General features: G+C 40.3%; 3 protein-coding genes across 9 annotated transcripts; 1 reads left to right on the top strand and 2 right to left on the bottom strand.

The window, feature by feature from the left end:
* Positions 1 to 88: 88 nt before the first annotated feature.
* LOC119720640 (nucleolar protein dao-5-like) lies at positions 89 to 15,626 on the bottom strand. Of its 5 annotated transcripts, none has more exons than XM_038190410.1 (11): positions 15,478 to 15,626; positions 12,293 to 12,387; positions 12,061 to 12,142; positions 11,526 to 11,641; positions 11,107 to 11,213; positions 9,855 to 10,279; positions 9,487 to 9,721; positions 7,646 to 9,273; positions 6,318 to 6,836; positions 4,179 to 4,857; positions 89 to 3,959 (listed from the first exon to the last, which is right to left on the bottom strand). In XM_038190410.1, the coding sequence occupies exons 1-11, from the start codon at positions 15,487 to 15,489 to the stop codon at positions 2,359 to 2,361; spliced, it is 5,499 nt and encodes a 1,832-aa protein (XP_038046338.1). In that variant the 5' UTR covers positions 15,490 to 15,626; the 3' UTR covers positions 89 to 2,358. The 5 variants fall into 5 exon arrangements, with proteins under 5 accessions (XP_038046338.1, XP_038046339.1, XP_038046334.1 ...); XM_038190411.1 differs by having other exon boundaries at positions 89 to 4,071; positions 4,360 to 4,857; XM_038190409.1 differs by having other exon boundaries at positions 2,359 to 4,857; positions 7,646 to 8,732; positions 8,805 to 9,273.
* Positions 15,627 to 16,075: 449 nt separating this feature from the next.
* On the bottom strand, positions 16,076 to 24,621 carry LOC119720641 (fidgetin-like protein 1). Of its 3 annotated transcripts, none has more exons than XM_038190412.1 (16): positions 24,499 to 24,621; positions 23,686 to 23,983; positions 23,256 to 23,341; positions 23,089 to 23,142; positions 22,902 to 22,984; positions 21,923 to 22,568; positions 21,602 to 21,765; positions 21,165 to 21,325; positions 20,718 to 20,832; positions 20,183 to 20,283; positions 19,667 to 19,746; positions 19,456 to 19,526; positions 18,975 to 19,136; positions 18,316 to 18,535; positions 17,899 to 17,999; positions 16,076 to 17,544 (listed from the first exon to the last, which is right to left on the bottom strand). In XM_038190412.1, the coding sequence occupies exons 2-16, from the start codon at positions 23,835 to 23,837 to the stop codon at positions 17,419 to 17,421; spliced, it is 2,322 nt and encodes a 773-aa protein (XP_038046340.1). In that variant the 5' UTR covers positions 23,838 to 23,983; positions 24,499 to 24,621; the 3' UTR covers positions 16,076 to 17,418. The 3 variants fall into 3 exon arrangements, with proteins under 3 accessions (XP_038046340.1, XP_038046342.1, XP_038046341.1); XM_038190414.1 differs by having other exon boundaries at positions 24,454 to 24,533; XM_038190413.1 differs by having other exon boundaries at positions 24,383 to 24,518.
* LOC119720642 (TM2 domain-containing protein 2-like) lies at positions 24,545 to 26,905 on the top strand. The gene is made up of 4 exons (XM_038190415.1): positions 24,545 to 24,755; positions 25,089 to 25,179; positions 25,386 to 25,501; positions 25,874 to 26,905. The coding sequence occupies exons 1-4, from the start codon at positions 24,571 to 24,573 to the stop codon at positions 26,085 to 26,087; spliced, it is 606 nt and encodes a 201-aa protein (XP_038046343.1). The 5' UTR covers positions 24,545 to 24,570; the 3' UTR covers positions 26,088 to 26,905.
* The last annotated feature ends 1,023 nt before the right edge of the window (positions 26,906 to 27,928 follow it).

The raw sequence follows: 27,928 nt of genomic DNA, 5'->3' as shown, positions 1-27,928 counted from the left end.
CACACTGCCACAGAGCATCTAGAATATTGAGTGTTCCGAGGTTCTAGGGAGGGAAAGAATTTATTCGAGTACAGGAAACATTTAGAGCTTGGTTCCAATCATCACAACTGTACGATTTATTCAGTAGCCTTCTTGAAAACTTGCTGCACTTGTAAGATTGCAGCTTCACTTCTAAACCGATATTTGATTATTCCAATGGCCCATTCGCTCAGTTCGTTCATTTTTATTAAAATAAAAATGCTACGAGGAAGCATTAAGTGGCAAACAGAGTTGAGAGAAAACCAGCAGCCCATTTCACTTACATGTGCCATCTTTGTCGTGTCCCTGAAACAAGGACTTGACAACTTGTAGTAACATACCATATCAAAGGAACCAGTCTACTTTAGGCAGGGCCGGCCTGTTTTTTCGTCACTCAAAAATACATGCAAGTGCATGTACATTGTACATGTACTAACTTTTTCTTATACCGCAGCACAGCTCTACTCGCATCTGCTTGACAAAAAGAGTTTTTTGAAAGTTTATTTTTACAAAAGTGAATCGATATGAAATTGAATTGAACACTTACACATGTTTTCTCCTGAACTGTGGCCTTTTTCTATTTTCTTTTTAAACAAAATTTCAAGTTATGATCAAAATTATTCTAGAGATTAATGTACATACATGTACAAGTACACGTGTTTTGCATTGATCAGTCCATAGAAAGTGTATCTTGACAACAGAGGGCGTGCTTTACAAGAGACAGTCATGTTCCTTCATGAGTTTCTATTAACCTGTGGCTAACGACCTTAAAACAAAGAGTAATTGTGAGAACAAAATTAACATCAAACTAACATAGTATTACAATTTAAAAAGGGGTCACCATGAGCAGTTATGAAAACAAAAACTTGTCTGAAAAAAACAACAACACACACAACATTTTCCCACTAGTTTTGTGTCTATTTGTAATCCAAATTTTACTCTAAAAATATTTTAGCTGTTTCAAAATAAATAGAGTGTTGCCTTAAAGCATTTCTGGTGGTATTTTTTTATGTCAAGCTTTCAAGTAGTCATGATATAACCCAATTACTCAGCCAGTCAGCCTTTCTTAAAAAAAATCATCAGGAAAAACACTACATGTACATGTATATGAATTCGAATTACATAGAAATACAAAATATCGTACAGCCCCTGAGCACTAATTCCCGTAGATTTGAGACGATTGAGAAGACACATTACTTGAAGACAAACGACACCTAAATGAAACTTAAAAATGACAAATCTTTAAAACCATCATATTTACAACTCGGTCCTAGAATCTACTTCACACTCTCTATATACTATCTTCCACGAGAATAAATTGTTTAAAGAATACACATTTAAATAAGTAACCACTTTTACAATCGCCCCTTTACATGTTGTTTTACAGAACACCTTTAAAAACCACTCCATATCCAAATTGGTTTCTACTGGAAAAAATGTGATCACTTATGTACAAATGTCAACACTATAAAAAGCTAGAAAGCTAGGCAGGCCACTTTTCCCGAATTCCTTAGTTTCCTTAATATTTTTTTATGAAATTCACCGATGCAGTGCAAAAATGTAGTCACCTTTTGACCTTGCATCAAAAACTGCAAAACGTGTATCAAATGGAAGACATATTTTGCAAATACTTGTCACTAAACCATGCTAAGTATTTTCGCTTTCAGTAACAAGTAGTTCTGGAAAGTAGAATATAAAAACCCAAATGTTCAATTAGGAATGTATTGCTTCCCTATCTTCTATTTTAGCAGATGAATGATTAACAAAACTAAGGCTAAAACTATGAACTTTGTACAAATATGTACAGTAGGGGAAATCCAAGCTCTATTTACAATACAAATATCTCGGAGGGAAGGTGAAGACTTCACCCTTTACTTGGAATTAGAAGTACTGATGATTGGGGTTTTTTTTACTTGTGACTTATCAATACCAATAATTTCAAAAAAGTAAAATTCCACTCCTCGTTTATACTTTTACATCCTTTCCATTTCAACTAAAATGGTATAAAATGGATCTTCAAAATCCCAATATATTGGTCCAATTCATCTGCATATTATGTACGAAAACATTCAGACACTGAAGAAAATATCAAATTTAGATCACAATGATTCAATATTTTACCAGCTAGTAGATTAATGTGACAATCAAAGTCTAAAAAATGAACTCCTGTTTGTGAAGAGACCAGTAAAAAGGAAGAAATAAATATGCTTAAATCCTCTTATCTTAATCACACTTCAAATACATGTAGCAACAAATGACTCCAAAGTTTTCTGAAAATGAATGCTCTATTTGAATCTTTTTATTGAGCCTGAGATCTGCATCAGTGTAAAATGACAGATTTCAATTTTTCCTAGACCTAGTGGTTCTCCTTGTGACAGCAGGTGAAGCCTTTTTGGCGACGGTTGGAGATGCCACCTTCTTGGCTGCTTTGGAGGTTTTTGCAGCAGGTTTGGGTGTCTTGGGTTTGGATGCTGCTCTCCCCCTTGTCGCCCGCTGCTTCTTAGGAGTAGGTGAGTCGATGACGATGATCTCTACAACAGTCTGCTTATTGGCCTTGGCTTTTGGTTTGGGAGTGGCAGTGGCCTTCTTGACAGCCCCTCTACGTGTCTTCTTGGGACTTGGCTCGGCAATGACTGGTGATGCCGCAACCTCCTTGCTTGCCTTACTGCGTGGCACCTTCTTGGCTGGTGTCTTCTTTACTGGCGACTTGGCTGGCTTAGCTGGAGATGCTTTCTTCCTGCTTCTTCCTGACCTGGTTGTTTTGGGGGAGACAGTAGGTGCTTCTATAACTGCTGCGGCTTCTTTCTTAGCCTTAGTTGTCTTGGCTGGGGTCTTCTTGGGAGCTGCCTTGGATTTAGCCGGTGTCTTGGCAGGTGTTTTCTGAACAGGTGCAGATTTAGAGGCTGTCTTCTTGGGGGCTACCTTGGGTTGCGCAGGAGAGCTGACGGCTTTCCTTCCACGTCCAGATCGAGTCTTCTTGGGACTGGGCCCAACAAGGACCACTTCCTCAACATCCAGGGTGGTTGCTTTCTTAGCAGGTGTTGCTTTCTTAGCGGGTGTTGCTTTCTTAGCGGGTGTTGCTTTCTTAGCAGGTGTTGCCTTCTTAGTGGGTGTTTTAGTTGGCTTACTTGTAGCAGCTGCTCTTCTACCTCTCTTTGCGGGAGCAGGAGTCTCGGCCTTAACAGGCGACACTATTTTCACAGTCTTCTTGGGTATTGGAGCAGTTGCCTGTTTCTTAGATCGCCCACGGGTCTTCTTAGGTGACGGTTCAACAGAAACCACTGGAGTTTCTGGAGCAGCAACTGCTTTCCTTCCTCTTGTCTGCTTCTTGGGGGTCTTTTCTTTAGCTGGTGGAGTTTTAGCCTTCTTGGCTGCAGCTCCTCTACGTCCACGCCTCGCTGGTGTTGTTGTTGTTCCCAAAGAGTCTGCTTGAGTAACAGCCTGCTTTTTGGCGGGTGGCTCCTCAACGGGTTCAACAGCTGCTCTTTTGCCACGGGTCTGTTTCTTGACTGGAGCAGGAGACGGATCCGTGACTGCCTTGGCAGCACGTGTCTTCTTAGCAGGTGTCTTGGTTTTCTTGGCTGGGGTTTGCTTGGGTGCAGCTCCTCTCTTGGGTCTCTTTGGCTTCACAGGACTAGGTGTTGCAATTTTGGATTCTTTAACAGGTGTATCAGCTTTCTCGGCCTTGGGTCCCGGGGTGCTTGCTTTGGTGCGCTTAGCGGGTGGAGCTGGTGGTGGAGAGGCCTTGCGCTTGGTTATCTTCTTAGCGCTAGCCTTAACAGGGGATGGGGGTTGTCGCTTAGGAGTGACAAAAAGTTCAGGTACTCCTTCGAAGTCATCATAAGGGTCAATCTTCTTGGGAGATGCGACAAGCTGCTTGATGCCACCCAACTTTGGAGACTTGGGTAAAGGCTTGGGAGTTTTCATGAGACGAGCAATACCAGAGAATTTCGGTGTCTTTTCTTCAGCAGGTGTTGTTGTCTTTGCAGGTGTCTTGGCCTTTGCAGGTGTCTTGGCTTTTGCAGGTGTCTTGGTCATTGCAGGTGTCTTGGCCTTTGCTTTAACCACCTTGCCTGTCTTCATGGGAGTCTTACTGTCCTTCAGCGGCGACACAAACTTCTCAGACATTCTCTTACCTGACATTTTGACAGCAGCCATACCAGAGAATTTCGGTGTCTTTTCTTCAGCAGGTGTCTTGGGTTTAGCAGGTGTCTTGGGTTTAGCAGGTGTCTTGGCCTTTGCAGGTGTCTTGGCCTTTGCAGGTGTCTTAGCCTTTGCAGGTGTGTTAGCTTTAGCAGGTGTCTTAGTTTTAGCAGGTGTCTTGGCTTTAGGTGTCTTGGCCTTTGCTTTAACCACCTTGCCTGTCTTCATGGGAGTCTTACTGTCCTTCAGCGGCGACACAAACTTCTCAGACATTCTCTTACCTGACATTTTGACAGCAGCCAGAGCAGACACTGTGACTGAGGACTTCATGGGTGTCTGCTTGGCTATGAGTGGCGAGACCATCTTGTAAGGAGATGTGCTCTTCCTTGGGCTAGGCACCCTTGATGTCAGAGGTGATACTGCCATGACGCCGGGCCCTTCTGGTGTGGGCATGTCCAGGGTGGCATCCAGCAAGGACTGCTTGGATCTCTTTTTTGGTGATGGGGTCTTCATCATGTCCGCCAGGCCTGTAAAGCTGGTGTCAGCAGCAGACTGTGTTTTGGGTGGTGCCTTCTTGAATGGTGTCTTCCTGCCCTTCTTGGGACGGACAGGTGTCTTTGCGGTACGCTGAGAACGACCGATCAGGATGGTTGCTGGAGAGGCCGCATGTCCAGTGCTTCCAACACCAAATGCTCTCTGAAGACGGACACAAAATAATTTAATAAATTAATAACTTGTCCATGTCCATGTCACACAATGTATGCACTTGCACATCATCACACAATGTACGTACCGTAATTTTTGGAATAAAGGCCACACTGAGTACAGTCGACTCTCGTTAGTACAAACTCTGTTAATACAAAATTCTGGTTTTAACAAACATCAAGCCTTGGTCCCGACTGTGCATTTATGTGCACAATGAATGGGACTGATGTTCCTCTTTATACAACATTCTGATATAACAAACAATTCGACTCGACTGTATAAGCTGCAGCACACAAAAATCTGCAAATAAAGATTTGAACTCGGCGTATTAGCCGCACCAGCCGCAGTGGTTTCAATTTTGTAAGGCCTCCAAATTCTATAGTTAAAAAGCTCTGGACCAATTCCGTTTACACTACCAAAGCTATAAAAAGGGCCACAAAAGTTATATCAAAACATTTACGGTCGATACGCGCTGCCAGCTGGCCCGGCCGGTCCCCGGGCTTAAAAGTTAGCGCATGGCCTGGCAGCCTGCGCCGGCGAATGACAACATTTCCCCACAGCAATTGACAGAGTTTGCAACACACCATGTGTCATCTGACTGGAGCGCTACAAATCTTGCTTTGTGGCAATAGTTGCTGATTGGTTATGTCCTAAGAACAGGTCCTTTTTTACAACAAAACTTATTGAATTGTTGTGATTACTAACGAGTAGTAACGTCAAAACTTTTTTTTCTTCGAAAATGAACAGTCAACATGATGCAGACATTTTTATGGACGAATAAATGAATTTCGCACAGTGTAGTAATGTCACATCAATGTGACTGTACAGTCACCAATGAGAACAGCTTTCACATGCACGGCCGGCTGGCTGGCTGCACTTTTAGTACATACACCACTCAGTATCTTTTCGTGGGATGCGACATGCTTCCACTGTTTGTTAATGACTTACTTCATGTGACGATTGATAATTCATTTCAGCGACAGATTTTTTCTTATACCAGAACATTAAATATACAGTCGACACTCGTTAGTACAAACTCTGTTAATACAAAATTCTGGTTATAACAAACATAAAGCCTTGCATTTATGTGCACAATGAATGGGACTGAGGTTCCTCTTAATACAAAATTCTGATATTACAAACAATTTGTCTAGGTCCGAACGAATTTGTTATAACAAGAGTCGACTGTACATTTGAATCTCATTTTAACTCCTCAAGGCTCAGCGTATAAGCCACCCTGTCTATAAGCCGCAGTAAACGTTTTCAGTGGCAAAATCAAAGTATAAGCTGTGGCTTATATTCCAAAATTACGGTTACTTGCAAAGATATTAATTTCAGCTTTTATCGATGTCTTTGAGTGGAGAGCAAGTTCTCGCAATTTTGAATATCTCACTATAATTTAGACTTTTGGAAGACTTAATAACAGTAACAAAACAGGATTGATGACATACCTTTGGTGTCTTAGCCTTTGAAGACACTATCTTGGCCTTGGTGCTTTTAGATGTCTTCAGAGCTCTTGCAACAAGGACTTTGGAAGCAGTCGAAGGCTTGGATGCTCCCTTCTTGACGATGTCTGCCCACCTCATAGGACGTGGAGTCTTGGGTCTGGCTGGAGTCTTGGCTCTGGCTGGGGTCTTGGCTCTGGCTGGAGTCTTAGCCTTGGGGGTCTTGGCCTTGGGGGTCTTAGCCTTGGGGGTCTTGGCCTTGGGAGTTTTAGCTTTGGGTGTCTTGGGCTTTGGCGTCAACTCGGACGACATCTGCACTGGAGACTCGGCAGCAATTGTTACCGCTTTCTTCGCAGCAGGTGTTTTTGCTTTGGGAGTTTGGGTCTTGGCTTTTGGGGTTGCTGGCTTGGCTGCTGGAGATTTCTTGGCAGTTGGAGTCTTTGTCTTCTTTGGGGTAGGGGTCTTGGCCTTGGGTGTCTGTGGCTTCTTGGGGGTTGATGGTTTAGTCTTCTTCAGATCAACACCCTGTATAACCAAACAAAAATAAGCTCAATCAGTGTTGTAATACTCATATTTGTTGCATTTTTTGGCACTGGTACTTATGAAAATGTACTCGTACGTGCACAGGAAAACAATTTTCCGTAGTCCTCATGACAAAGTACTCGTACTCTTGCAAATTTTCTCACGGAAGAATTTTTTTTAAAAGAGCTACATGCAGGAAGAGAAAGTTTTCTAAATTATGGGAGGCTTTTGCATTTGTTTAAAGCCTATTTTGATAGCAAAAAGCCATTGAAAGCATGCGACCCATTGAAATTTGCTGCTACTTGTGGAAAGTACTCATATTTGTACTCGTACTCGGGTAAATTTTTGGTACTTGTACTTGTGGAATAAATTGCCTTGTACTTGTACTCATGACAAAGTACTTGTACTCGCACTCATGGCAAAGTCTTGTACTTGTGGAAGTGTACTTGACTTAAACACAGAGCTCAATTAAAAACTGGTTAACCTAGTAATCAAGGTTGTAATATATTGTAAAATATGGCATTTTAAAATATAGGGAGAAGTTGTGTATTTGTTTATTTGACAAGTTTGAAAGTCTGGCATTCAGAGATCACTGCTTTCTGAATCCCATCAGTTTTCTAAATGTTTCCGATTTAGAATTGCTCCACTCCAATTTCAATTTTTGTTGAACGGGAAAATTGAATGCAAACTTATGTGCAGTGGGGACTTCACATAATAGCACAAAGATTTTCCATTGGTTTGATCATTTAGGAGGGCTCCTGGTAACAATACTGAGGGAGTCGGAGTTAAATAATGCAAGTTGGCAAGCTCACCTTCTCAATCTGTTCCTTGAGAGCTGGTGACATCTTCTTGGTCTCAGTGCGGGCCTTCCTCTCCTCAGCAGCAACCTTGATGCCCTTCTGTAGCTCAGATGCCAATTTCTTGGGGGTAGGAATCTTAGGTCTGGCTGCAGCTGCAGCTCTGATGTCTTTTTGCAACGGAGTCCCCATCTTCTTAGGAGTAGGAACCTTGGGCTTTGCCGCAGCCGCCACCTTTATGCTTTTTTGCAAAGGTGTTGACATCTTCTTGGGTGCGACTTGTTTGGGTTTTTCAGCAGCAGCCTGGGCTATTGCCTTCTTCAATGGTGTCGCCATTTTCTTGGGGGTAGACTTCTTGGGCAGGGCCTCTGCAGCCTTCTTGATGGCTTCTTTCAAAGGTGCTGACATCTTCTTTGGGCTTGATTTTGCTCTTTTTTGAGCAGCTTGAACGATAGCTTTCTTCAAGGGAGTTGAAAGCTTCTTTTTCAGGGCCGATTTAGGTGTTGGCTTGGATACTCTACCCTGACCGACTGCTCCTTCTTTGACTGGTGACGGTGTGCTAAACATCTCTGGGAGACCGGTGAAGCTTTCATCCATCAATTTTACTGAGGGCTTGATTGCTCTTGGGGTCTTCTTTTCTGAAACTGGAGCTGGTTTTGGAGTAGCAGTTTTCACTGGAGTTTTTGCTTTCGGTGTAGCTGCTTTTGGAGTGGCTAGTTTAGCATCTGCCTTGGCTGGAGAGGGTGGCTTCACAGCCAGCTTAATCTTCATCAGGGGCTTCTTAGACGACTTGGGAGACTTTCCTGGTGATTTCTTGGAAGACTTAGGGGTGACTTTAGGAGACTTCTTGGCTGCAAGTGGCTTGGCTGGTGTCTTAGCTGGAGACTTTGCAGGAGACTTAGCCGGTGACTTGGCTGGTGTCTTGGCCAGTGACTTTGCAGGAGACTTGGCCGGTGTCTTGGCCGGTGACTTTGCAGGAGACTTGGCCGGTGTCTTGGCCGGTGACTTGGCCGGTGACTTTGCAGGAGACTTGGCCGGTGTCTTGGCCGGTGACTTTGCAGGAGACTTGGATGGTGACTTTGCAGGAGACTTGGCCGGTGATTTGGCTGGTGTCTTGACCGGTGGCTTGGCCACTTCTTTTGCTTGTGTCTTAGCTGGTGACTTGGCCGGTGACTTGGCCGGTGATTTGGCTGTTGTCTTAGCCGGTGTCTTGGCCGGTGACTTGGCCGGTGTCTTGGCCGGTGTCTTGGCCGGTGACTTGGCTGGTGATTTGGCCAGCGAATTGGCTGCTGCTTTTGCTGGTGTCTTCGCTGGTGACTTTGCTTTAGGCGATTTGGAAACCTTGGGTGACTTCTCGACCTCTTCTGCAGACTCCTTGATTGCAGTGACTGCCAGGGAGTGACGATGCTTGATGAGACCAGATACCTTGGGACTTGCTGTCATTCCATTAAATGAGCGCCTATTGTTTGGCATTGCACCTCGCCGGAGAGGAGTAAGAGGTGGCAGACGCTTGTCAAACTGCTCAGGGCTGAGTTGGGGACCAAAGGACACACGCTTCCGTTTGGCGCTTGGTGCGATGTCATCAGTGGATTGTCGCTTCTTGTTGGATGCTGGGGTTTTCTTCTTGCTGGCAGGTGTTTTTACTGTTAACAAATAAACAGAATAGTTTCATTTTTAAGCACACATCTCTGAGTGTCATGTGTGCTGTAAGAAAATTTATTTCAAAGTAATAATAATAATACTAATAGTGGGTATTTATAAAGTGCACGTATCCACCAGGACTGGTGCTCAAAGCCCTACATTATTATTACCCGTGCTCATTATTACCCCTGCTCAGTATTAAAAAGGGTGCTTACCTTTTGGTGATGCTTTAGGCGGAGTCTTTGCTGTAGCCTTGGGTGGGGTCTTGGTTTTGGGCGGGGTCTTGGTTTTGGGCGGAGTCTTGGCTTTGGGTGGGGTCTTGGTAGCAGTTTGAGGCGAAGCTACCTCATCCTCTTCCTTGAGTGGTGCTGAGACTCGTCGCAACTGACCGATGCTTCTTTTCAGAGACTTGGTACGTCCTGGCATCATGGGGCTGTCTACTGTTGCCTTCTGCAAAATGGAAGAATTTGAAGTGGTTATAATTTTTCTAGCAAAATTTCCGACACTAGATTTTTAGTCTTCTGTGATTATTATACTGAAATTGAAACTGTGCTAACTGCAAGTCACTAAAACTTTTTCTCACCTTCATAGATCCGCTTAACCGTTTGGGAATCTTTTTAGTTGATGAAGGTGTGGCTCTTTTTGGTGTTTCAGTTTTCTCTTCCATCTTGACAGGAGTGGTGCTAGTGACAGGTGCTTCCTGAGCTGCCTTGGGCGAGGCTTTTGGCGAGGCTTTTGGTGAGGCTTTTGGCGAGGCTTTGGGAGAGGCTTTGGGGGCCTTCTTGGCTGCAGGGGTCGTCTTTGGAGTGGCTGCTTTCTTGGCTGGGGAGGGCGTCTTGCCGACGTTAGGTGATGATGCTGATGCCTTGGGTGTGGCCTTCTTTGTTGGGGCAGTGGATGGTGATGCTGCCCTCTTGGCTGGTGTCTTGGCTGGTGTCTTGACAGGTGTCTTTGCCTTGGGTTTGGCTGGAGTCTTTCCAGGGCTCTTTGTTGGAGTCTTCTTAGGAGCTGTTTTGGAAGAAAACACATTTATTATTCATTGAACACATTTTTAATTCTAATTTGTTTCCAACAAAGAAAACTCAAAAACAAATCAGTGCATGGATGTTGAAATAGAAACATGGAGGTTTAGTAAGTGAAAATATGCAGCCGTATTTCTAACGACGATGTATTTCTAATTGTAATTTTGAGCTTATCTTTTCCGAAAGATTTTTTATGGTAATCATCTATGTTGAAAGAAAAGTAGGTTTTTTATTACTAAAAGAAAAGCAAGTTTATCCGACAGCCTATAAATGGATAGTCTGAGTATCACCCGTTGTTCACGGGGCCCTGTCTCTGGTCAAACGTCTGATATATCTAAGCATGCAAATTTATGCAACCCCGCCAATCGTTCTCTACTTTACTAAATTGTGAGGTCATTTCATTCCGCAATCTGGACTAAGTTTTTAGTGCCAGGCAAAGAGATCTATAAAACCTAGAGACACGACATTGGCACTAAGCTTGGCGCATCGCGTAACATAATCGTTACAGAGGGCCTGACCGCAGACTTTGTTTGCTCAATTCACAACGTAAAAGAATAATAGATGTCGTGTCTAGGTTTTTTTTATAGATACAATGTCCATGATGCAAGAATGGGTTTAAAACAGACAAACCCGATATAGAAAGCGCCCGCTGAATGGTCAGAATGTCAAGGTCAAGACGTAGTACCTTTTTTTTGCACAATCAATAGCTGAATCTGCTTGCATATATTAGACCATAGACTAATAAATGGATGGATAACGTAGAAAATGTAAATTACATTAACAGACCAAGTTGTATACAGTATAGTGACTTACTTTTTGCCTTGGTGCCACTGGTGGATGACACCACAGGACTCTGCACCGACCCTTCTGGTTTGCCCGGTGTAGACAGACGATTGGTGTGGCCTGGTGGAAACTCAAATCTGGATAGAGTCACATGTGAACATCATTATAGTTCAAGTTATTTCAATTCCAGGAGAAAAGTAAAATCTACTTTGTTTCGTAATTTTTTTCATTCAAACTTTTTTTCATAAATAAACACCAGTGTATGAAAGTACATGTACATCACTCAAAAGCATCCTATCCATTTTGGAAAAAATGTTCAATGAAACAGGAACACTTTAGACATAGTACAATGACATGATGAAAAATGTCTCCTTTTTTGTGCAAGTGTTCGTCTCAAGCATCCACTTGGGTGGACATAGTGAAGTGAGTGAAGTGAGTGTGTTCTCTACCTGAATGAGCGATCAATGATTGTGAAGATATCCTTGTGCTTCAGTGCCACAGTGTTGGTCAGACTCTTGCCGTTTATCCGCGTCGGGTTCACTGTGCTCAGATTGGTCAGCGTTACCTGCAAAGAAGATAGACACACGTCAACATGTTGGATGTATTCAGAGGATTCAGGGTGGCTTCTGATGTAACCGTGGAACATATTCACAAAGATTCCAAAGTGTAAGTATGGTGGTCAAGCAGATAATTGCAAGCATTAAATCAATGAAGCAAATCCTGCTGCAGTCTTAGCCGGTTAAAAGTAAATCTTTTTTTAACTTACAAATTTCAAATTTAAATGCCATTCTTTCCTTTTTTTGAAATACAGAAATGTTCTGAAAAATTAGTTGAAAAAAATTCTTGTTGTCTGAAATATGACATGCCAACGATCTTATCAGATTGCTAAAATGACAGAATCCAGCAAGCCATTGTGAAAGACTTTAAAAACGTTCACACCGTAAATACATCATGTTTGAGATACTGTAGGACAGTGTCACCTACCTTGCCTGCATCATTGACCTCGATACGACAGTGCTCCTTCGAGACGTTTGGAAGCTGGATCCGAATGTCGCATTCATTGGTTCTACAAGAAACAGAATCATGAAATTAACATGCTGTTTGTTTCTCTTATACAAAAGAACTAATACATGGTGCCTCAACTTTTTCTAGAATATTGAATTCTGGTATGGGAATTGTAGAAAATTCCTGAACAGTGTTTCACAAACAAACTCACCTTCCAAACAAGCACTGCTTGAGCGTGAGGGGAAAGTTGGCCCCGTCCGACTCATTCCGTTTGATTACCACTATCTTTCCAAAGAGTGGCATTTTCTGCAAGTTAAGAACAAAACAAGTCTTACATCACCTTTTTAGTATGTTCTAGTTAATAGTTACAGAAAATGCTAAGATTAAGAATGTTTATGAATATTATTATGTTTTAATATTACTCTTGTAACACGCTACATGTAATACATCCAGTTTGATTTATCAAGTAGGCCTAGGCCTACATTCTGACCATGCAGCTGAAGAATATCCAATAAACCAAACCTACATTACACTTGCCAACTCGCCTGAATATGCCAAAAAAAATTCTAAAAATTTCCTAACAAAATTGGAAATGTTTTTCAGTCCCAGATTCGTGTCTTATCATTATTTTTGCAATGAATGACCTTCATTGAGATGATACTAGTGATGAAGAAAAAAGTGGCGTCGGGTTGCAACATTTTTTTCAAAACGCGCATAGGTTGTGCACATCAAGATTTTTCTTTTTGGAAATTTTTTTCAGCGTATTGAAATTGTCGTGTTTTGAAGTAAAATTTTGCAAAAAAAACAAACGTTTGGACAGCGAAGTGTTTTTAGGTGACTTGTGTGTCTAAACTTTTGTGCGAACGAAACTTTCCACCTCTTTCTTTTCGATTGCACAAAAAATTGCACAGAATGCAGATTTGTTTACCACATCCCCCAAAGCCTCGTGTGAATTTACTGCTGTGGATTTATCCTGAACAAATAATATATATAGCCAGGCCTACTGTCCTGATCATTTTTGTATTTGAACCCAAACTTTAAAAGAGCCAAACACAATTGACAGGCGCATTAGTTCGAACAAGACAAGACAGTCATGACAGTGCAAGAACTTGACATGCTTGAAGTCAACACCTGCTAAATAAATACAGCCTAGGCAGGCTAGGCCCATAACATTAACATTAACTAAGCCGTGTAAACTCAAGATGATGGTAAAAATCCTGTCCAAAGAAAGAGGGTTACTCTACAAATAAGTACACATTAATACAAATTATACTGGCATTATTTGGTAGCAACACAACAGCATTCACATTGGTCTGGCACCCCACACATTCATATTGCACAATCACCTTTCTTGCAATCTGAGCATGTTGAAATGGGTGTCGGACGCTTCGCCCCATTTCCACGTCGCCCCATGTCACTTGAAGTGCTCGAGACACAGATGAGAGAAATGATGGCTCTATCCCATTCAGAGACGCCTCTCCTATTGGCTTGTGAATCATCAGCCGCTGGAAGCGGCTGGATTCAAAAGAATCCGTAGGTATGGGTCAGTGAGTTAAAAGGAACTCACTGCCTTGAGGAAAATGTTCCGTCAAAATTTGTCTGATATGTGACACTTACAACTTCATTTAGATGAGATTGGTTCCTCCAAGAGTGAAATTAGGATGTCAAAGGTATTGTCGTTCTCAGATAAGTGGGAGACGGGTTGGTATAGCCGGGTTGGGAACAAAGTTGGATCTTTTACTTCAAGCTTTTTTGTCGGTAGGGGAGAGCCTATAGCTTGAGAGGTTGGTTATGAATTGTTCATTTGGTGATGGGCTAATTCTTTCCGTTGGTTAGCAATTAGTGAATCTGTTGAAATTGTTTTTTAAGCCAAAAAAATAGATGAGATTTTTTTTTACATGTTACGGCTGGGGCGAAGTGGGGATGGGGCGAAGTGGGGATGGGGCGAAGTGGGAATGGGGCGAAGTGGAAATGGGGCGAAGTGGAAATGGGGCGATGTGGGAATGGGGCGAAGTGGGGATGGGGCGAAGTGGTTAGGGGCGAAGTGACATGGGGCGACGTGGAAATGGGGCGAAGTGTCCGACATTCGTTGAAATTGTCAAGACAAGAAAATACGAAAACCACCACAAAAACACTGCTGCAATTCAAGATCAATTGTACAAAACAGTAAATTCTTACCTTCGTTTATTGTTCCCTAAATAGTTTACAACAAGTTACGACATTAATACATTGAAAATTCGCGAGAATTTGGAGTACACTTTACGTGAAACAACTCCCAGTTTGTACTCCCCGCGTTCAAATTGTTTACCCTATCGTGTTCAACGGTTCATGCATATCTCATACACGTCGTTGTGCGCCCATACATTAGCGCGATATGCCTAATCGTGCCAAAATCCATACACGTCAAAAAAAGTAGTGCACGTTTTATTCAAATATTATTTACAAACAAGAACGTTAATGACATTAACTATTGTAGTTTTCTTCTGTTTATCTCTTAATCCGTATTTTAAATAAACAGAATATAGAATTTTACGGATCCTTCGACAAGTTATTAAAGTTAACTCGCGGAGGAATATTTTAAATGGCCGTTGACCTCGGGGCCCAAATTTGAATTTATAGAATTCGCTTCTTTGATTGGACGAATGGTTGCAAATGCAAATCAGTGGTTACACAAAGAAAACTTGAAATGAATTATCTTTGGGGACAAAAAAATAATATTTAATAGTAAGAAATAGCTATTATATATTAATTGACTGATTATAGCCTTTGAATTTGATCGATTCATTTACTTGAGGATTCGTTTCAGTTTGAAGGGGTGTCCGAGGTTTTTCAAAATTGTCATTTCGATCTTTGGGCATAAAATAAAATTCACAATAACAAGTTGGACATGTTGTGACATGTCTAAATTACAACAAAACTCAAAATCACCCACAACGAAAAGATGTAACGGTTTTAAGAGACTAGCTTTACTGAGGACGGGAGGTGAATCGGGTGATATTCTTATCAGGATAATGGAATCAACTGACCAACCAAAAATAAAATACAACAACCCCCCCCCCCAAAAAAAGAGAAGAAACCCACCATTGTATAATTATACTGAATAATAAATTAAGAGGGTCGTGACTTTTGTTTTGCTTTATTTTGTTTCGTTTCAATTCGTTTCTTCGGTTTTCGATCCGATCTACAGAAAACCGCTCAATACAAGTTAAAAATAAATTCGCAAGTGTACCAGCTTCTGTGAACAGAAACTTTCTGCCAAATATAAACCTATAGGGCCTATCATTTACTTCCCAACTGCGCTGCCCGCGATAGCGTGCGTTCATTTCCCATGGCCTTTGTTCTTGACAAGGAAAACTACCGGTAAAATCACTGTAATATTCATGTTGTCTGACTTACTTGTACTTTCATGGTTGTGTCGGCTAATTGTACTTTCACTAGAGGCGTAGCATATTTATAATCCACTCATTGTTGACTCCAGTGTACTGGTGGTTACCGAAATGTTCTGAATAAAAAACATACTCGCTGCTCAATGTTGGAGTGGATGTGCTCCATATGGCCATTAAAATAGTAGTCTTGTATTTCATTTCTGTATTCCATTATTTTGTTTACAATAATACATTTTTGTTAGCGCTAACGATCCTTCTATTTTATTGGCGCCTTATTCAGCAATTTATTTTTCTTTTATCAGTCGCTAATCCGTATCTCTTAAAAGTTTTATCCACATTTTCTATTACTAATCCGCGCCGTAGCTGACCAAAATTAACGATTCGGAAGAATAGTTTCCCAGTATTTTCAAAACTGTCATGATTAACACCACAAACATAAAATTAATTCAACTTGGCCTTATGGCCCAGCCTTGACCGGACAGTTTTACTACGCTAGAATGGTCGCACTATAAATATAATAGTACACGCATTTCCATTCATCAACTGCACGATGTGTAGCAATGGATTTTCTCCCGCAGAACAATGACACATAATACAGCAAAACACACTTCAAGTTATACTGTTCTGTTTTTGTAACAATCACAGCATTTTATACTGTAAAAAAGGCATAATATATAATACCAGGTTTAATTAAACTTTTTCTGCACTTTTTTGGTTGCGACGTGCGACAAATAAACAAATTGTGTTTACAATTAAACTTTGGTACACACCAAATTTATTAAACTGTTGAGCTGATAAATGCACAAACTTGGCGTAAAAAACCCACTTAATTCAGATAGAATACCTGCCAGTACATTTTCTCTTCTTTTGCCAAGGTGAACGTAACCGGCCTCCTGTCAATCCAAGGCCAAACATCAATTGTTGACAATATAAATGGTCTTATCTCGATCACACTCTCACTGGCTGGATGAACAACTGAACACGAGTTGACCAGGCGGAGTTCAAAGACACAGCTGGAATATTGCTCGATCCATCATCGTTTTGGGAGTTGTGGAGTTAGATAATTTTGTTAAACTCATTCATACAGGAGCTAAACCAGAAATCATGTACTATAGCGTCTTTAGACGGGCTTTCCCGCTGCCCTTAGCTCGGGGAAGCTACCATTTTAACATAATGAACTGCTTCCTTGGTAACCAACCGAAATGCTACACTTGATACAGAGAGAGGCTTTGAAAAGTTGAGATTTCCTGTGTATGTTATGGTGCTGGCAAATTACGAAAATTAAAATAGCCACAGTTAATGTGATGACTGTACATATAGAAAATAAAAAGGGGGATGATTATATACCCTTGAAAGGAAAGGGAAAAATACATTTAGTGACAAATAATAGGCAAAATGAACTCAACTCGTGATCAATTTAGCCGTGACATAAAGGAATACATGTATTCAACAGAATTCTCTTAAATAAACTTAATGTAAAGAACGCTTTAACTTCACTGTAGGACAATTAACCTTTGCTATACATAAACACATTTAAATGAATTTTTGGGGGGAGATCAACTTGGAGATTATTAGAAATACCACAATTGTAAGACATTCCGGTTCCTTTAACTTTTTTTTTTTACTTGGAATGTGTATCATCATAAAGATGATATTTTCAACATTATTTTTTTTCTGATTAAGTAGTCATAAATTTAATATTTCCTTAATGATTACAGATTTGATGATAGAAACAGGAAACAAAAATGTTCACAAAAGTTGAAAATAATTTAACTTCCGCCACTTAAAGTGTAAAAAAACACACTCATCCGTAACAAACCATGAACTGACAAGTTGCCAAATAATTTTATTGAAAAAAAAACAAAAAAACTTGATAAATTGTGAAATAATTTGTTTAATTAAATTATACACATGTACTGGTTAAATTATCGAAGGCACCAGTCTATTTAGGTCATTTGCTAGCACCAGTACCAAAGGTCTTGTTCCACTCCAGGTAGATGTTGAGATCGGACTTGGAAACACTGGGTCTCATGTGCTGCAAAGCTCCTTGGAAGTCTTCATACAGAATGGGACGAACCTGGGCAAGTAAACAAGTATACAAGTAAACAAGTAAACAAAGGTAGGAGAGATTTGCACAGTGAAGAAAATAACTTCAGAAGTTTTTAGACTAAAAGAGAAATGGTTTTGAGAAGAACCAAATTAAAGATGTAAACTTGATGCTTTTGGTTTGTTGTTCTAAACATCATCAGTAGAAAGAAAGCTTGATGATGATCAGAGCATGTTGACAAACTCTCAGTACCTATATGGCTCTCCTCCCCACACATTCTCTTACAAGGTAACCCAAAACGTCTTCCAAGAAAAGGAGTTTGCCCCTCTGATGTTACCCTTTCGGTGATACTCTTTAGATATCAATGCAAATTAAATTGAGTACCTGATCAGCACTGATGTGTTGTATGTCTGTGCCTTGAATGCAGCGGATTGGGCCTAGAGCTGCTTCCCGGCAAAGGTTGGCCATATCAGCCCCAGAGTAACCTGTAATCAATGATCCACAGGAGATAAAACCTAAGGTCAATACAAATACATTAAGACTTCTGGCAAGGGGCTGAAATAAGTTATCTTTGATTGAGGTAAACAAGTTTGGAAGACCTACTTTTAAAAAATAATAAGATTGTTTTTTTAACAAAACATAACTTGCTGAACATCTTGAAAGCAGTTTGAAAATAATCTCTCTGGAACATTTTGTTACATTTTTGGAGGGTATAGGGTTGAGGCTGATGGTATCTGGGGAGGGTGCCAGCTGGCTCAAATTCATTTTTCAAGTTCTTGTGAAGATGTAATGAGTTCTCACCGTCAGTCTCTTGGCATATTCTATCCAGCTCCTCCTCAGTGAGAGAGTAACTCTGCTGAGCTAGGAGATTCTGAACAATCTGCCTCCTAGCTGGAGCCTCAGGGAGCGGGATGTAGAGACGTTTGACCAGCCGACGTCTAGCTGCCTCATCAATCTCTTGAGGACGATTTGTGGCACCGACAACTAGGAGACGGTCGTCCGAGCTGGTTGTTGCTCCATCCTAATAAAGAAGAGGTCATGCAAACAGGGATGAGATTGTCAATTAAAAAAAGTCTGAAAATTGGATGAAAAGTCTGAAAGGTGTGTCTCTTTCTATATTGATAGTGTCTTTCTCTCAGATTCAAAAAATTTCACACAAAAGTCTGACAAATCTCATGCAAACCTAAAATTATCTTTAACCCTCCAAGAGTCTTCAAAGTCAATCAGGAAGATGGACAATTTTGAAGGATTTAGGGAGATAGAGAATTGCCACATTTAATTTTAAAAGCAGCTTATCTCCCTCTGAAAGTTTTGAGTACAAAAAAATGTGCCATTCAGTTCCTGCAGATTGGTGAATTTTTGAAGGATTCAAGAAAGGATCCTGCAAAAATGCCCAAGGAGTTATGGTTAAGCTTAGAAAAGTGGTGATGTCAAAATCAGATACTTCAAACCAAACTTACTAATTGCACCAGGAACTCTGTTTTGATTCGTCGCGATGACTCGTGTTCATCATTGGATCTCTGAGAGAGGAGCGAATCGATTTCATCGATGAAGATAACCGCCGGCTGGTGGCATCTCGAGACGGCAAAGAGTGCCCTCACCATCTTCTCTCCTTCACCGACCTAATATATGGGAAACAAAGGTGACTGAAGACAGTAAATATTCAGAGATGGAATGGAACAGTTGTGGGTATGAGACATTAACTGTTTCCTAATTTAACTTCGGGAAGTTACTTTAATTTTTCTCCTGATGATGATCAGAAGATGCTTATTGAAGTGCCCAGCTAGAATCTTTTCTTAGATATCTTTTCATTTTGAGAGAGTCACTTCATTTGGCGCATCTGCAATTTTTCCAGAAAATGTCCTCTCCACTACATTAACTAAACATCGTCACTAGGCACACTGTGAGCAAGAACTTGAGCTTCGGACTAGATCCACTTACCCACTTTGAGGTGAGTGAGGACGCACTTATACTGAAGAAGGTTGCACCGGATTGACATGCAATGCATTTTCCTACAGATAAGTGAGAAACAAATTATAAGAAAGTGTTCATGTGATTTGGTACTTGAACCCTGGCAAAATTATCCTAGCTATGATGCTGTCATTTAACAGAATATTTATAACTAGGGATAACACATCACAAACGTTCCTACCTATGAGCGTCTTGCCAGTACCCGGAGGTCCAAATAGCAGTAACCCCTTTGGCGGTCCTCGGAGACCATTGAAAATGTCTCTGGACACAAAATTATCAAAAAAATAAAATAAAAATGTATCCACACATTTACAAAAATGTTTTGAGAGTTATTCTTATATCAAGTAGATTTAGAAGTCGAACTTCTTTGATTTGGACAACTGGATTTTCAAAGTGCCCTTGCCCCAAAAAGCTTCCTTGCAAAAGAAACTTTGTCTTGCCTCTCAACAGTTGACTATTAAGATATATTCTTCCTTCCCTGTATTCTGATTGGCCAAACTTTCAAGTATTTTTATATATGCAGAACTCAGTGACAATATCGTCATATGTAATATTTAAATTAGTTGACCTCAGGTAACAGAGCTAGGTCAAATGACAATGATGCACTGATCATTCTCTGAGACCATGGCAGTGTTTGAACTAGTCCAGGCCTTGTGCTTGATTAAATCGGTAGATATGTCCAAGGGTGCCAACTTACGGTCTAAGCATCGGCCAGACTACGATCTCTTTAATGGTTGTCTTAGCAAACTCCAACCCAGCGATGTCATCCCACTGAATTGGGGGACCGTGGTCCATGATCTAGGGGAAAAAAATCAGTGAAGAGCTGATAAACTGATGATCTAGGTCCAATTTAATTCAATTAACATACAAGTTAAGAATATTTCACGATTTCAGCATAGAATTAAACTCATTTTATTTAAGAGCATTTAACAAATAAAAGTCACCAAATTTTGTAATTTCTGAGCAGTTTCTGATTTGGGAGCATATAATATCCTTGTACCAGTTCTACCCTTGTTGACAATCTAAATTTTTCTGAGTTCATCAGCAAGCCTCAGTGGTGGTTGAGTGGGTAAGACATCTGCACTAGTAAGCAGGAGGTCATGGGTTCAACTCCCACACCAGCAAGCTTGTGTGCTTTTTCTCCGCAATACTCTAGGAGAGCACCCAGTATCAAAATATTAAAACACCAGATAAAGTGTCTTTTTTTTTGTTAACAGTGAGTTTAAACATACCTCGTTCATCACAAGTTCAATCATCTTCGGATCAATTCCTTTAAGACGCTCATCAGTCACTTCTTCCTCGCCATCACCAGTAACATTTGACCTTCCAGTGACCCCTCGTTGACCTCTGTAACGACATGAAGTAAAACCAGAGAGATAAGTCTTCGTTCCAGTTTGGTTTTGGTATACTGGTAACATGTAGTGCAATTCATTTACAGTTGGTTGAAGTGTATCTAGGACAGTGGGTGGGGAAACGAACAAGTAGGTAGATGGATAAAATAACAAAGAATATTAATAGTCTGACAGACAAACAGATGAGGAGCTGAGTTGATGGAATATCGTCTGCACTAACCAACAGACTAAAAACTGATTACAATAACACAGACATATAAACAGTATCATAACAGACATATAAACAAACAAACCAATGGATGGACAAACGGATCAATGACATCACACCTATCAGTGTCTCCGTCTTCTCTGTTCACGACAGGAGGAACAAACTTGCTGTTCAATCCTCTCCTCGTCGTCCCTAGTGATTTCTTGCCCGTACCGTAGGCTGATGATGTCGGGGCTCCGGTACCAGCACGGTTACCGTACTTCTTCTGATTCTGAATAATCTACAAGAAATGGAAAACAATACATCCAATTCTTTCAATCACAAAACAAAATCTACATTTCAGCATAGAATTCAGTTTACGGATTTTATATTCAGTTGAGTTTTGCAATTTTCTGAATGTTTTATTTCTATTTCACTAAGGTCGTCTTAGCAAAGACGCTGACTGTAGCTTAACTTGCAATAAATTATTAGGTAAAAAGTTAATGAACACTTATATTCCATTAAAAGTCATAAATATTATTGTCTTGTTTTGTTCTCTTGTAAAATTTGGACTTACAAGTTGTTCGTTTGCCGTTTTGAAAGCACTTGGCATAGCTGAACTTTCATCCTCATTATCCATGTGTCTGGCACCCTGACCTTCGGTGAATCTTCTGTCTGCAAAACCTGTGCGCTCAGGTACAGACGTCCTGAAGGGGAGCTGACCATCACCTTGGAACTCAACTGTTGCAAAAAAAAATTAATTAATAAATCAGTAAGCACTCAAAGTTCAATGAAAACACATTAATGATGTGGGACAAAATCAAGAGTGCAAAATTACAAACTCGGTTTTCAAAGTGATTCAATGAAAAAGTTCACACAAAAAGAAGAGTTATTCTACCTTCTTGGAACATGGTCTTCCTTTTCAGTGAGTGAGGTGGTGCACCAGTTGAAGTAAACCCGCTTGGTCTATACCCTTGATGAGACGGGAAACCAGATGACTTTGGAGGCTCCCCGTCATAGTTGGGTCCTGGGTTGTCATTGATTTGGCCTCGATTTTGTGTCCTGTTGGCGGTAGACTGGGAGGGAAATGCTGAGGCATGGTGACGGGGTAGGTTTGGGTCTGACGGGGGCATGGGGGCTGTTCTGTCTTGAAATTGGGGCGCAACTAGATGGCTTTCCCTGGGGTTTGGGATCTGTTGCCGAGTTCTTGAAAATGTTGAAGTTTGGGGTGGCTGTCCGTAGCTTGTTGGACCCTGACCTTTTGACACTTGATTTGTTGAACTTTGACCTGGAGGGTGATTTGCTGCATTGGCCGAAGAGGTGATAGGTCTACTGGCATGAAATGATTGTGGGTTCTGGTTGAACGTTGGGTAATTCTGTTGACTTGGAGCTGTTGCAGTGGGCTGCCTGTTTACATGGGATGAAGCAAAACTAGTGGATCCACTTGATGGATTGGACGAACTGCGTTGATCCACAACTTTCTTGTTTTGATTGAGAATAAGAGGTTCATCTGCTCTAGTTGGTTTCTTTGACGCCGCACTGGCCTATGGGACAAAAATTGTAAAATGTCAGAAAATTGATAATAACAATTCCAAATGTTCTGAACAACATCTTGGTATCCATACAATACATTCAGATAAAAACGACAACCCTGCAAGGTTCAATGAAAAGTTATAATTGCTCAGCACATTAAACTTAAAAGAAAACAAGTAACTAGGTCTACTTTTTGTTAACTACAAATTTGCTGAGAAGAATTTTTGCTCTACTGCTCCATAAACTTGGGCCCAGTCACATACGTTCTATAAGAAAACTACAGGAATAAACAGAAACACTAGGTCAATTTTGTTGACAAGATATAATCAAGAAAAACGGTTCACCTTTGACGATTGCAGCAACTGCTTTACGCAGGAAAGATCTCTGATATTTTCAGTAGTTAGTGATGTGGTCCAAGCTGAGCTCTCTGTTTGGTGAAGATGTTAGGAAGTCAACAATTATACACATGATAAAGTAAACATAAATTAAAATATCATTACAATAATTACAACTATTTGAGTGAAATGTTACCATTTGGATGATTTGCACACATGGTCAGCGCCCCATCGGCGTAGTTATTGAGTCCTGAAATAAAACGATACAAATGAATCATTTCATAGTCTTTGGGAAATAAAGGCACAAAGAGAAGTGGTAGCAAGAACTAGTGAAATCGATAATTGAGGATAGCCGATACTGACCTGTTTCACCGTTGGCACTGTCGACAATAGATGAGTGTGCCTTGATGTAGTGTCTTGCAAGATTAGAGCGAACATCATCACTTATGCTGTGAGGAAAACAAAATACTTTCAGATGAGGGAAACCTGATTATAATGACTTCCAATTGCAGACCATTCTGTTAAATTCATCACAAAGTAATCTTTTCGGATAATTTTTTTTTAAATGTCACATTTGCATCTCTCAATATTAGGAATCGTTAGGTATTAAAGTAATCAACACTACCCTGTTTGTACTACAATCATGGCTGTGATTGGTCAAAACATGGGCACAAGGTTTAATGGAGAGCTGTTTTTTGTTTGACAAAAATGAGTTAGTCTAAAAAAGGGTTTTATGACTAAGTCATGAAAGTCATTCTCATTAAACTGAATTGTGATGAATTTTTCTACCTACCTTCCTATAGCATTTGCCTGGTAGACCTGTTGCAGGATACCAGTGATGGTGTCAACTTTGACCCGAGGACTGGCCTGTGACCCTTGGAGGTCAAAGTAACATTTCTGCCATTTGCGCAAGATGAAATTCTCGGATTCCGTTGCTTCGGTCATGGTTCAGCCTCAGCCTCAGGGCATATTAGTTAATACATAGGAATAGTTGTCACTCAAGGGTTGTCCGTTCGTTTTCCTTGCTCCATGGTTAGATTCAGAATTACATCTTCATCTTATTTATGATGATGTGAAAGCGGATATTTTACCTGTACAAAATACAAAAGGAAAGATTCTTGGAAAAAATGTTGCAATCTGACACCACTTTTTTTTTTTTATAGCCTATAGGGTTAGCCCTAGCTAGGCCAATTATATATCATCTCAAATAAGGTCAGTTATTGCAAAAATGATGATAAGACAAGAGTTAAGACATGAAGACTCAGTGAGAAACAATAAATAATGTTAGGAAATACTTAGAAAATTGTCTTGACTCTCCATAGACTTTGTACACAACCGCTGAAATGGCGTCAGGTTGCAACATTTTAGCCCGATTCCTCCATATCATACAATCAATGTCTGACTGTCATGACTGCATTGAATTTGTCATCAAGTTTTTTAAACAAGTTACACATGACTTAAAAACCTTTACCCACGCCCACCCTGCCAACCTTCGGTCAGTTTACTTTCACAAACATGTATTTTGAATAAAAGACTCTCCAATTTCAGTGTGTTGACTTACGAAGCAGTTGAAAATGATTAAAATAAAACTGAACTAAAATTTTACCCGAGCCATGTTCACAACTCGCGCCATCATACTGCACGTGGTGAACACCAGAGGGCGACATTTATATCCAAGATGTCGGATTCCTGGGTGAATTTTCTTGCGACGTTCGTTGCATTTCTGACGTATTTATTGTTCTGTTTCACTGAAATTCTGGCAGATAGTCGCCAAATAATTGTTCCTGAAGAGACGAAGTGTTGGGATGAATCATGTGGAGTAACTTACGATCCTAGGACACCACTGATACGGTGTGAATTTGTGTAAGTGTACCGGTTTTAGATCTGTCATTCAATCGCCATGCCCATGTCAATAAATGTATATAAATAAAATATCATTAACACTAACACTTAGTAACAGTACTACTTGTTAAAAAAGTATGAAAAATGCATAACAACCTCCCCCCCCCAAAAAAAAACCCTATCGCCCTGGCACAACCTTCACGTAATCTATGGAACTTTCACAGTTTTTTCTTCTGAGAATTTAGACTGTTAGACGTAATCAATTCATTGCAATGATTTCCTTGTGTTTGATTTATATATCTATTTTTGTTAATTATATTATTTTTGTTTTTTTCACTTGAATGTTTTGTCTAGGCCATCAGAATATGTAGAGTGTGCGACACCAATTGATTTGACAGCAACCAATGGGAACACTACATTAGAACCGCACTTTGGATGTACACAAGTAGGTCTCCACTATTTTTTAAATTAGAAATGAAGGGTATCAAATATGATTAATATTATTTTTCCCCTTAGTTAAAATATCGGTATTTTTGCCCATACAGAGCAACACTGTTGCATTAATTTTCCTTTGTTTTTCATAATCCTTTATGATTAAAACAAGTTCCAGTCTGAATACTTTTTTTTAATTAATTTAAATTTATTTCACAGTATGGCAAGCAGCGCTATGGTGAAGTAGAAACAACGTCAGTTCATTGTACGGTTCTACCTGGCATTGAATGCTATGGTAACAGAACCTTTGTTAAAGACAACGTGCCTTGCATCAAGTAAGTATGCGATCATTTCAAGAACAAAATATTTTTGTATCCACTTCATCTGAGATAAAGACAGTCAAACTCATAATTCTGCATGCTGATCAAGCATGTCACGTGACATGCTTGCATATCACCAGATCTAAAATGGACTTAATTTTTTCACAATGCTTAGTAGGCTAACCCTTTTTCAAGGAAAGATAAAGATTTAATTTTTGCTTATTATAGAAATGTTGGGATAGCATGTTGGGATAATATATTGTTTACAAGGACAACCAAAATGCTTGTTTTAACAAAATGTAGAAAATTGTAGCAATGACCAATAGATTCATGGTTAGAAAATGTCCTTTGTTTAAATAATATTTATCACTTTTCAACCCTCAACAGATACAGCGGTCACTATTTTGTGACTACGCTCCTGTTTTCTGTTCTGCTTGGGTTCTTTGGAATAGACCGGTTCTGTCTTGGTTACGTGGGTATGGGCGTTGGTAAGGTACTGACGCTTGGCGGCTTTGGTGTGTGGTGGATTGTGGATATCGTCTTGCTGTGCACTGGTAACCTTATGCCAAGTGATGGGAGTAACTGGTGCCCTAACTATTGAGAAGTGACATAGCTGGTGTCCACTTTAGAGGGAGGGGGCACTTTTGGGGGTCTCATTTTCTCAAGGGGTACACAAAACCTTATTTTGCCTTCTCCAAATCTTTATAGGGGGCACAAGAGGTGAGGGCCAGGTCTTGAGCAGGGGCCATGTGCCCCCCCCCCCCCCCCCCCCATGCGCCAACTTAACTATACCACTGCTATTGAGTAGTAGGTACCAGGATTGACATTTATTCCTCTTAAAAAATGTTTTTCCAATGTTCCTTATTCAAAAACGAAATAGATTGTTTTCTTAAAGCTCTAGTTACTTGTATACAAAGTGATTCTGAACATTGGAAAATTAACCAGCTTGAGTGAGATAAAAGTAACATTTTTGTGGGTGAGATGTTATTTATTTGTACTGAAAAACTTAAAATACTTTGTTTAACTTTTTTTCTAAGTCAGTGATATTGATGAAGCATGATTTTCAACATTATTTGTAAATTACAGTGTACATAATTAAGTAAGATATGTAAAAAGTTTAAATTTATCAACTTTGTACAAAATAAACTGTTGTAAATATTTGACACAAAACATTGAAGTTGCTAACCATCTGTGGCATAAAGTGCGCCCTCTAGCTAGCTCTACCAATCCGGCCTTTTAAAATAGCGCCCTCTATGCAATGGCTACCATGACTAAGACCGGAGGTATTTTTTTACGGTGACTGAACAAATAAGTGTTTGTTAGCGTCCACGATAGCGAAGGTCGAGTGAATTAGTTGGCGACCATCCGATTGGTCAACAAAAGCCCCTCGGTTTATTTTTTTTGCGGGGGAGGTGGAAATACTTTTGAAGCAACTGGTTGCTTATCAGTGGGGGAGAATGTTCTCAGATAATCTTGCTTGAGCAGGGATGGAGAGAGTTGAAAACCCACAAACATGTAACCTTGGTGACCAAGCCACAAGTGAAATATTATCATTGTTGAGTCACCAGATTCGCTGAAATCGTTTTGATTTTCACTGATAAGCAGCCGGGGGGAATATAGTGTGGGATGGATCGCCAAGGTTAAGACCAGATTTGGAAGAAAGAAAAAGAATTGGCATGACTAACTCAGCTTGATTAATTTTCCTTCTGACAAATTAAACAGAATTCAGAAGGAAACGAAGAATCGTGTCTTCAGTAGTTTCAAGCCAGGTCACATATTTTACTTAACTTGGCGTTGTATACTGCCCAGGCAAAAGTAAAGAAACCAAAAGGACACACAGGAAATATTCTGAGAAGTCTGAAACTTTTGATCTGTTTTTATAAATACATGGTTGTAAAAAGGAGGTTTGCCATTAGATTTCAGTCTTTAGAAAATGCGCGGCAATAAAAAAAACAGTCGATTACATTATAGCTGAGATGTCGTCAGTGTCTGAACTTTCGGCACTGATTTATCGCTGTACTAATAATGGTCGCTTGTCGTAGAGTTCAAAATGAAAATGCGCGAGAAGTCCATTCTATCGTTCACTGAGAGTGAATTGTTATCCTTCCCAGAACTCTTCACCATTCTTCTCGACATGGTTCCAGTATTTTCCGCTCTTTTTGGTCATAGGTTTAATGCCTTGTAATATGCCACCTGTAGTTTGCGTCGCGTCATGCACTGTGAGATTGATTCGATTGTAGGAATTTGTGCCAACTTGAGCAATCCATGCAGGAATAAGAACGTTCTTATTCCTCCATGAGCAAGCTAAAAGCATCATTTGCGGAAACAAAAAATGTTGACTTCTGCAAAGAAAATTACGTCTTTCGGAATACACAAGTATTTTTTTCGTAGGCTATTTGTCAGTTAATAAGTCCGTTCAGTTAATTGAAATTGTTCAATCGT

The sequence above is a fragment of the Patiria miniata genome, unplaced genomic scaffold (assembly GCF_015706575.1).
Source record: "Patiria miniata isolate m_02_andy unplaced genomic scaffold, ASM1570657v1 HiC_scaffold_9, whole genome shotgun sequence".
Classification (NCBI taxonomy): domain Eukaryota; kingdom Metazoa; phylum Echinodermata; class Asteroidea; order Valvatida; family Asterinidae; genus Patiria; species Patiria miniata.
Note: the sequence above shows the minus strand (reverse complement) of the source record. Positions and strands in the feature narration are given on the sequence as shown.

Bases quoted from the DNA above. Each gene is read 5' to 3' on its own strand.
- LOC119720642 (XM_038190415.1), top strand. From the start codon at position 24,571: ATGTCGGATTCCTGGGTGAATTTTCTTGCGACGTTCGTTGCATTTCTG. The intron at 24,756-25,088 runs GTAAGTGTACCG...TGTTTTGTCTAG, and splicing joins CTGATACGGTGTGAATTTGT to GCCATCAGAATATGTAGAGT. The intron at 25,502-25,873 runs GTAAGTATGCGA...AACCCTCAACAG, and splicing joins GACAACGTGCCTTGCATCAA to ATACAGCGGTCACTATTTTG.
- LOC119720640 (XM_038190406.1), bottom strand. The intron at 11,642-12,060 runs GTAGGTGACACT...TCTTCTTTGCAG, and splicing joins AGGTCAATGATGCAGGCAAG to GTAACGCTGACCAATCTGAG. The intron at 6,837-7,645 runs GTGAGCTTGCCA...TTGGTTATACAG, and splicing joins TCAAGGAACAGATTGAGAAG to GGTGTTGATCTGAAGAAGAC.
- LOC119720641 (XM_038190412.1), bottom strand. From the start codon at position 23,837: ATGACCGAAGCAACGGAATCCGAGAATTTCATCTTGCGCAAATGGCAG. The intron at 18,536-18,974 runs GTAAGTTTGGTT...CTTCTTTATTAG, and splicing joins CAGAGTTCCTGGTGCAATTA to GATGGAGCAACAACCAGCTC. The intron at 18,000-18,315 runs GTGAGAACTCAT...CATTGATTACAG, and splicing joins AATATGCCAAGAGACTGACG to GTTACTCTGGGGCTGATATG.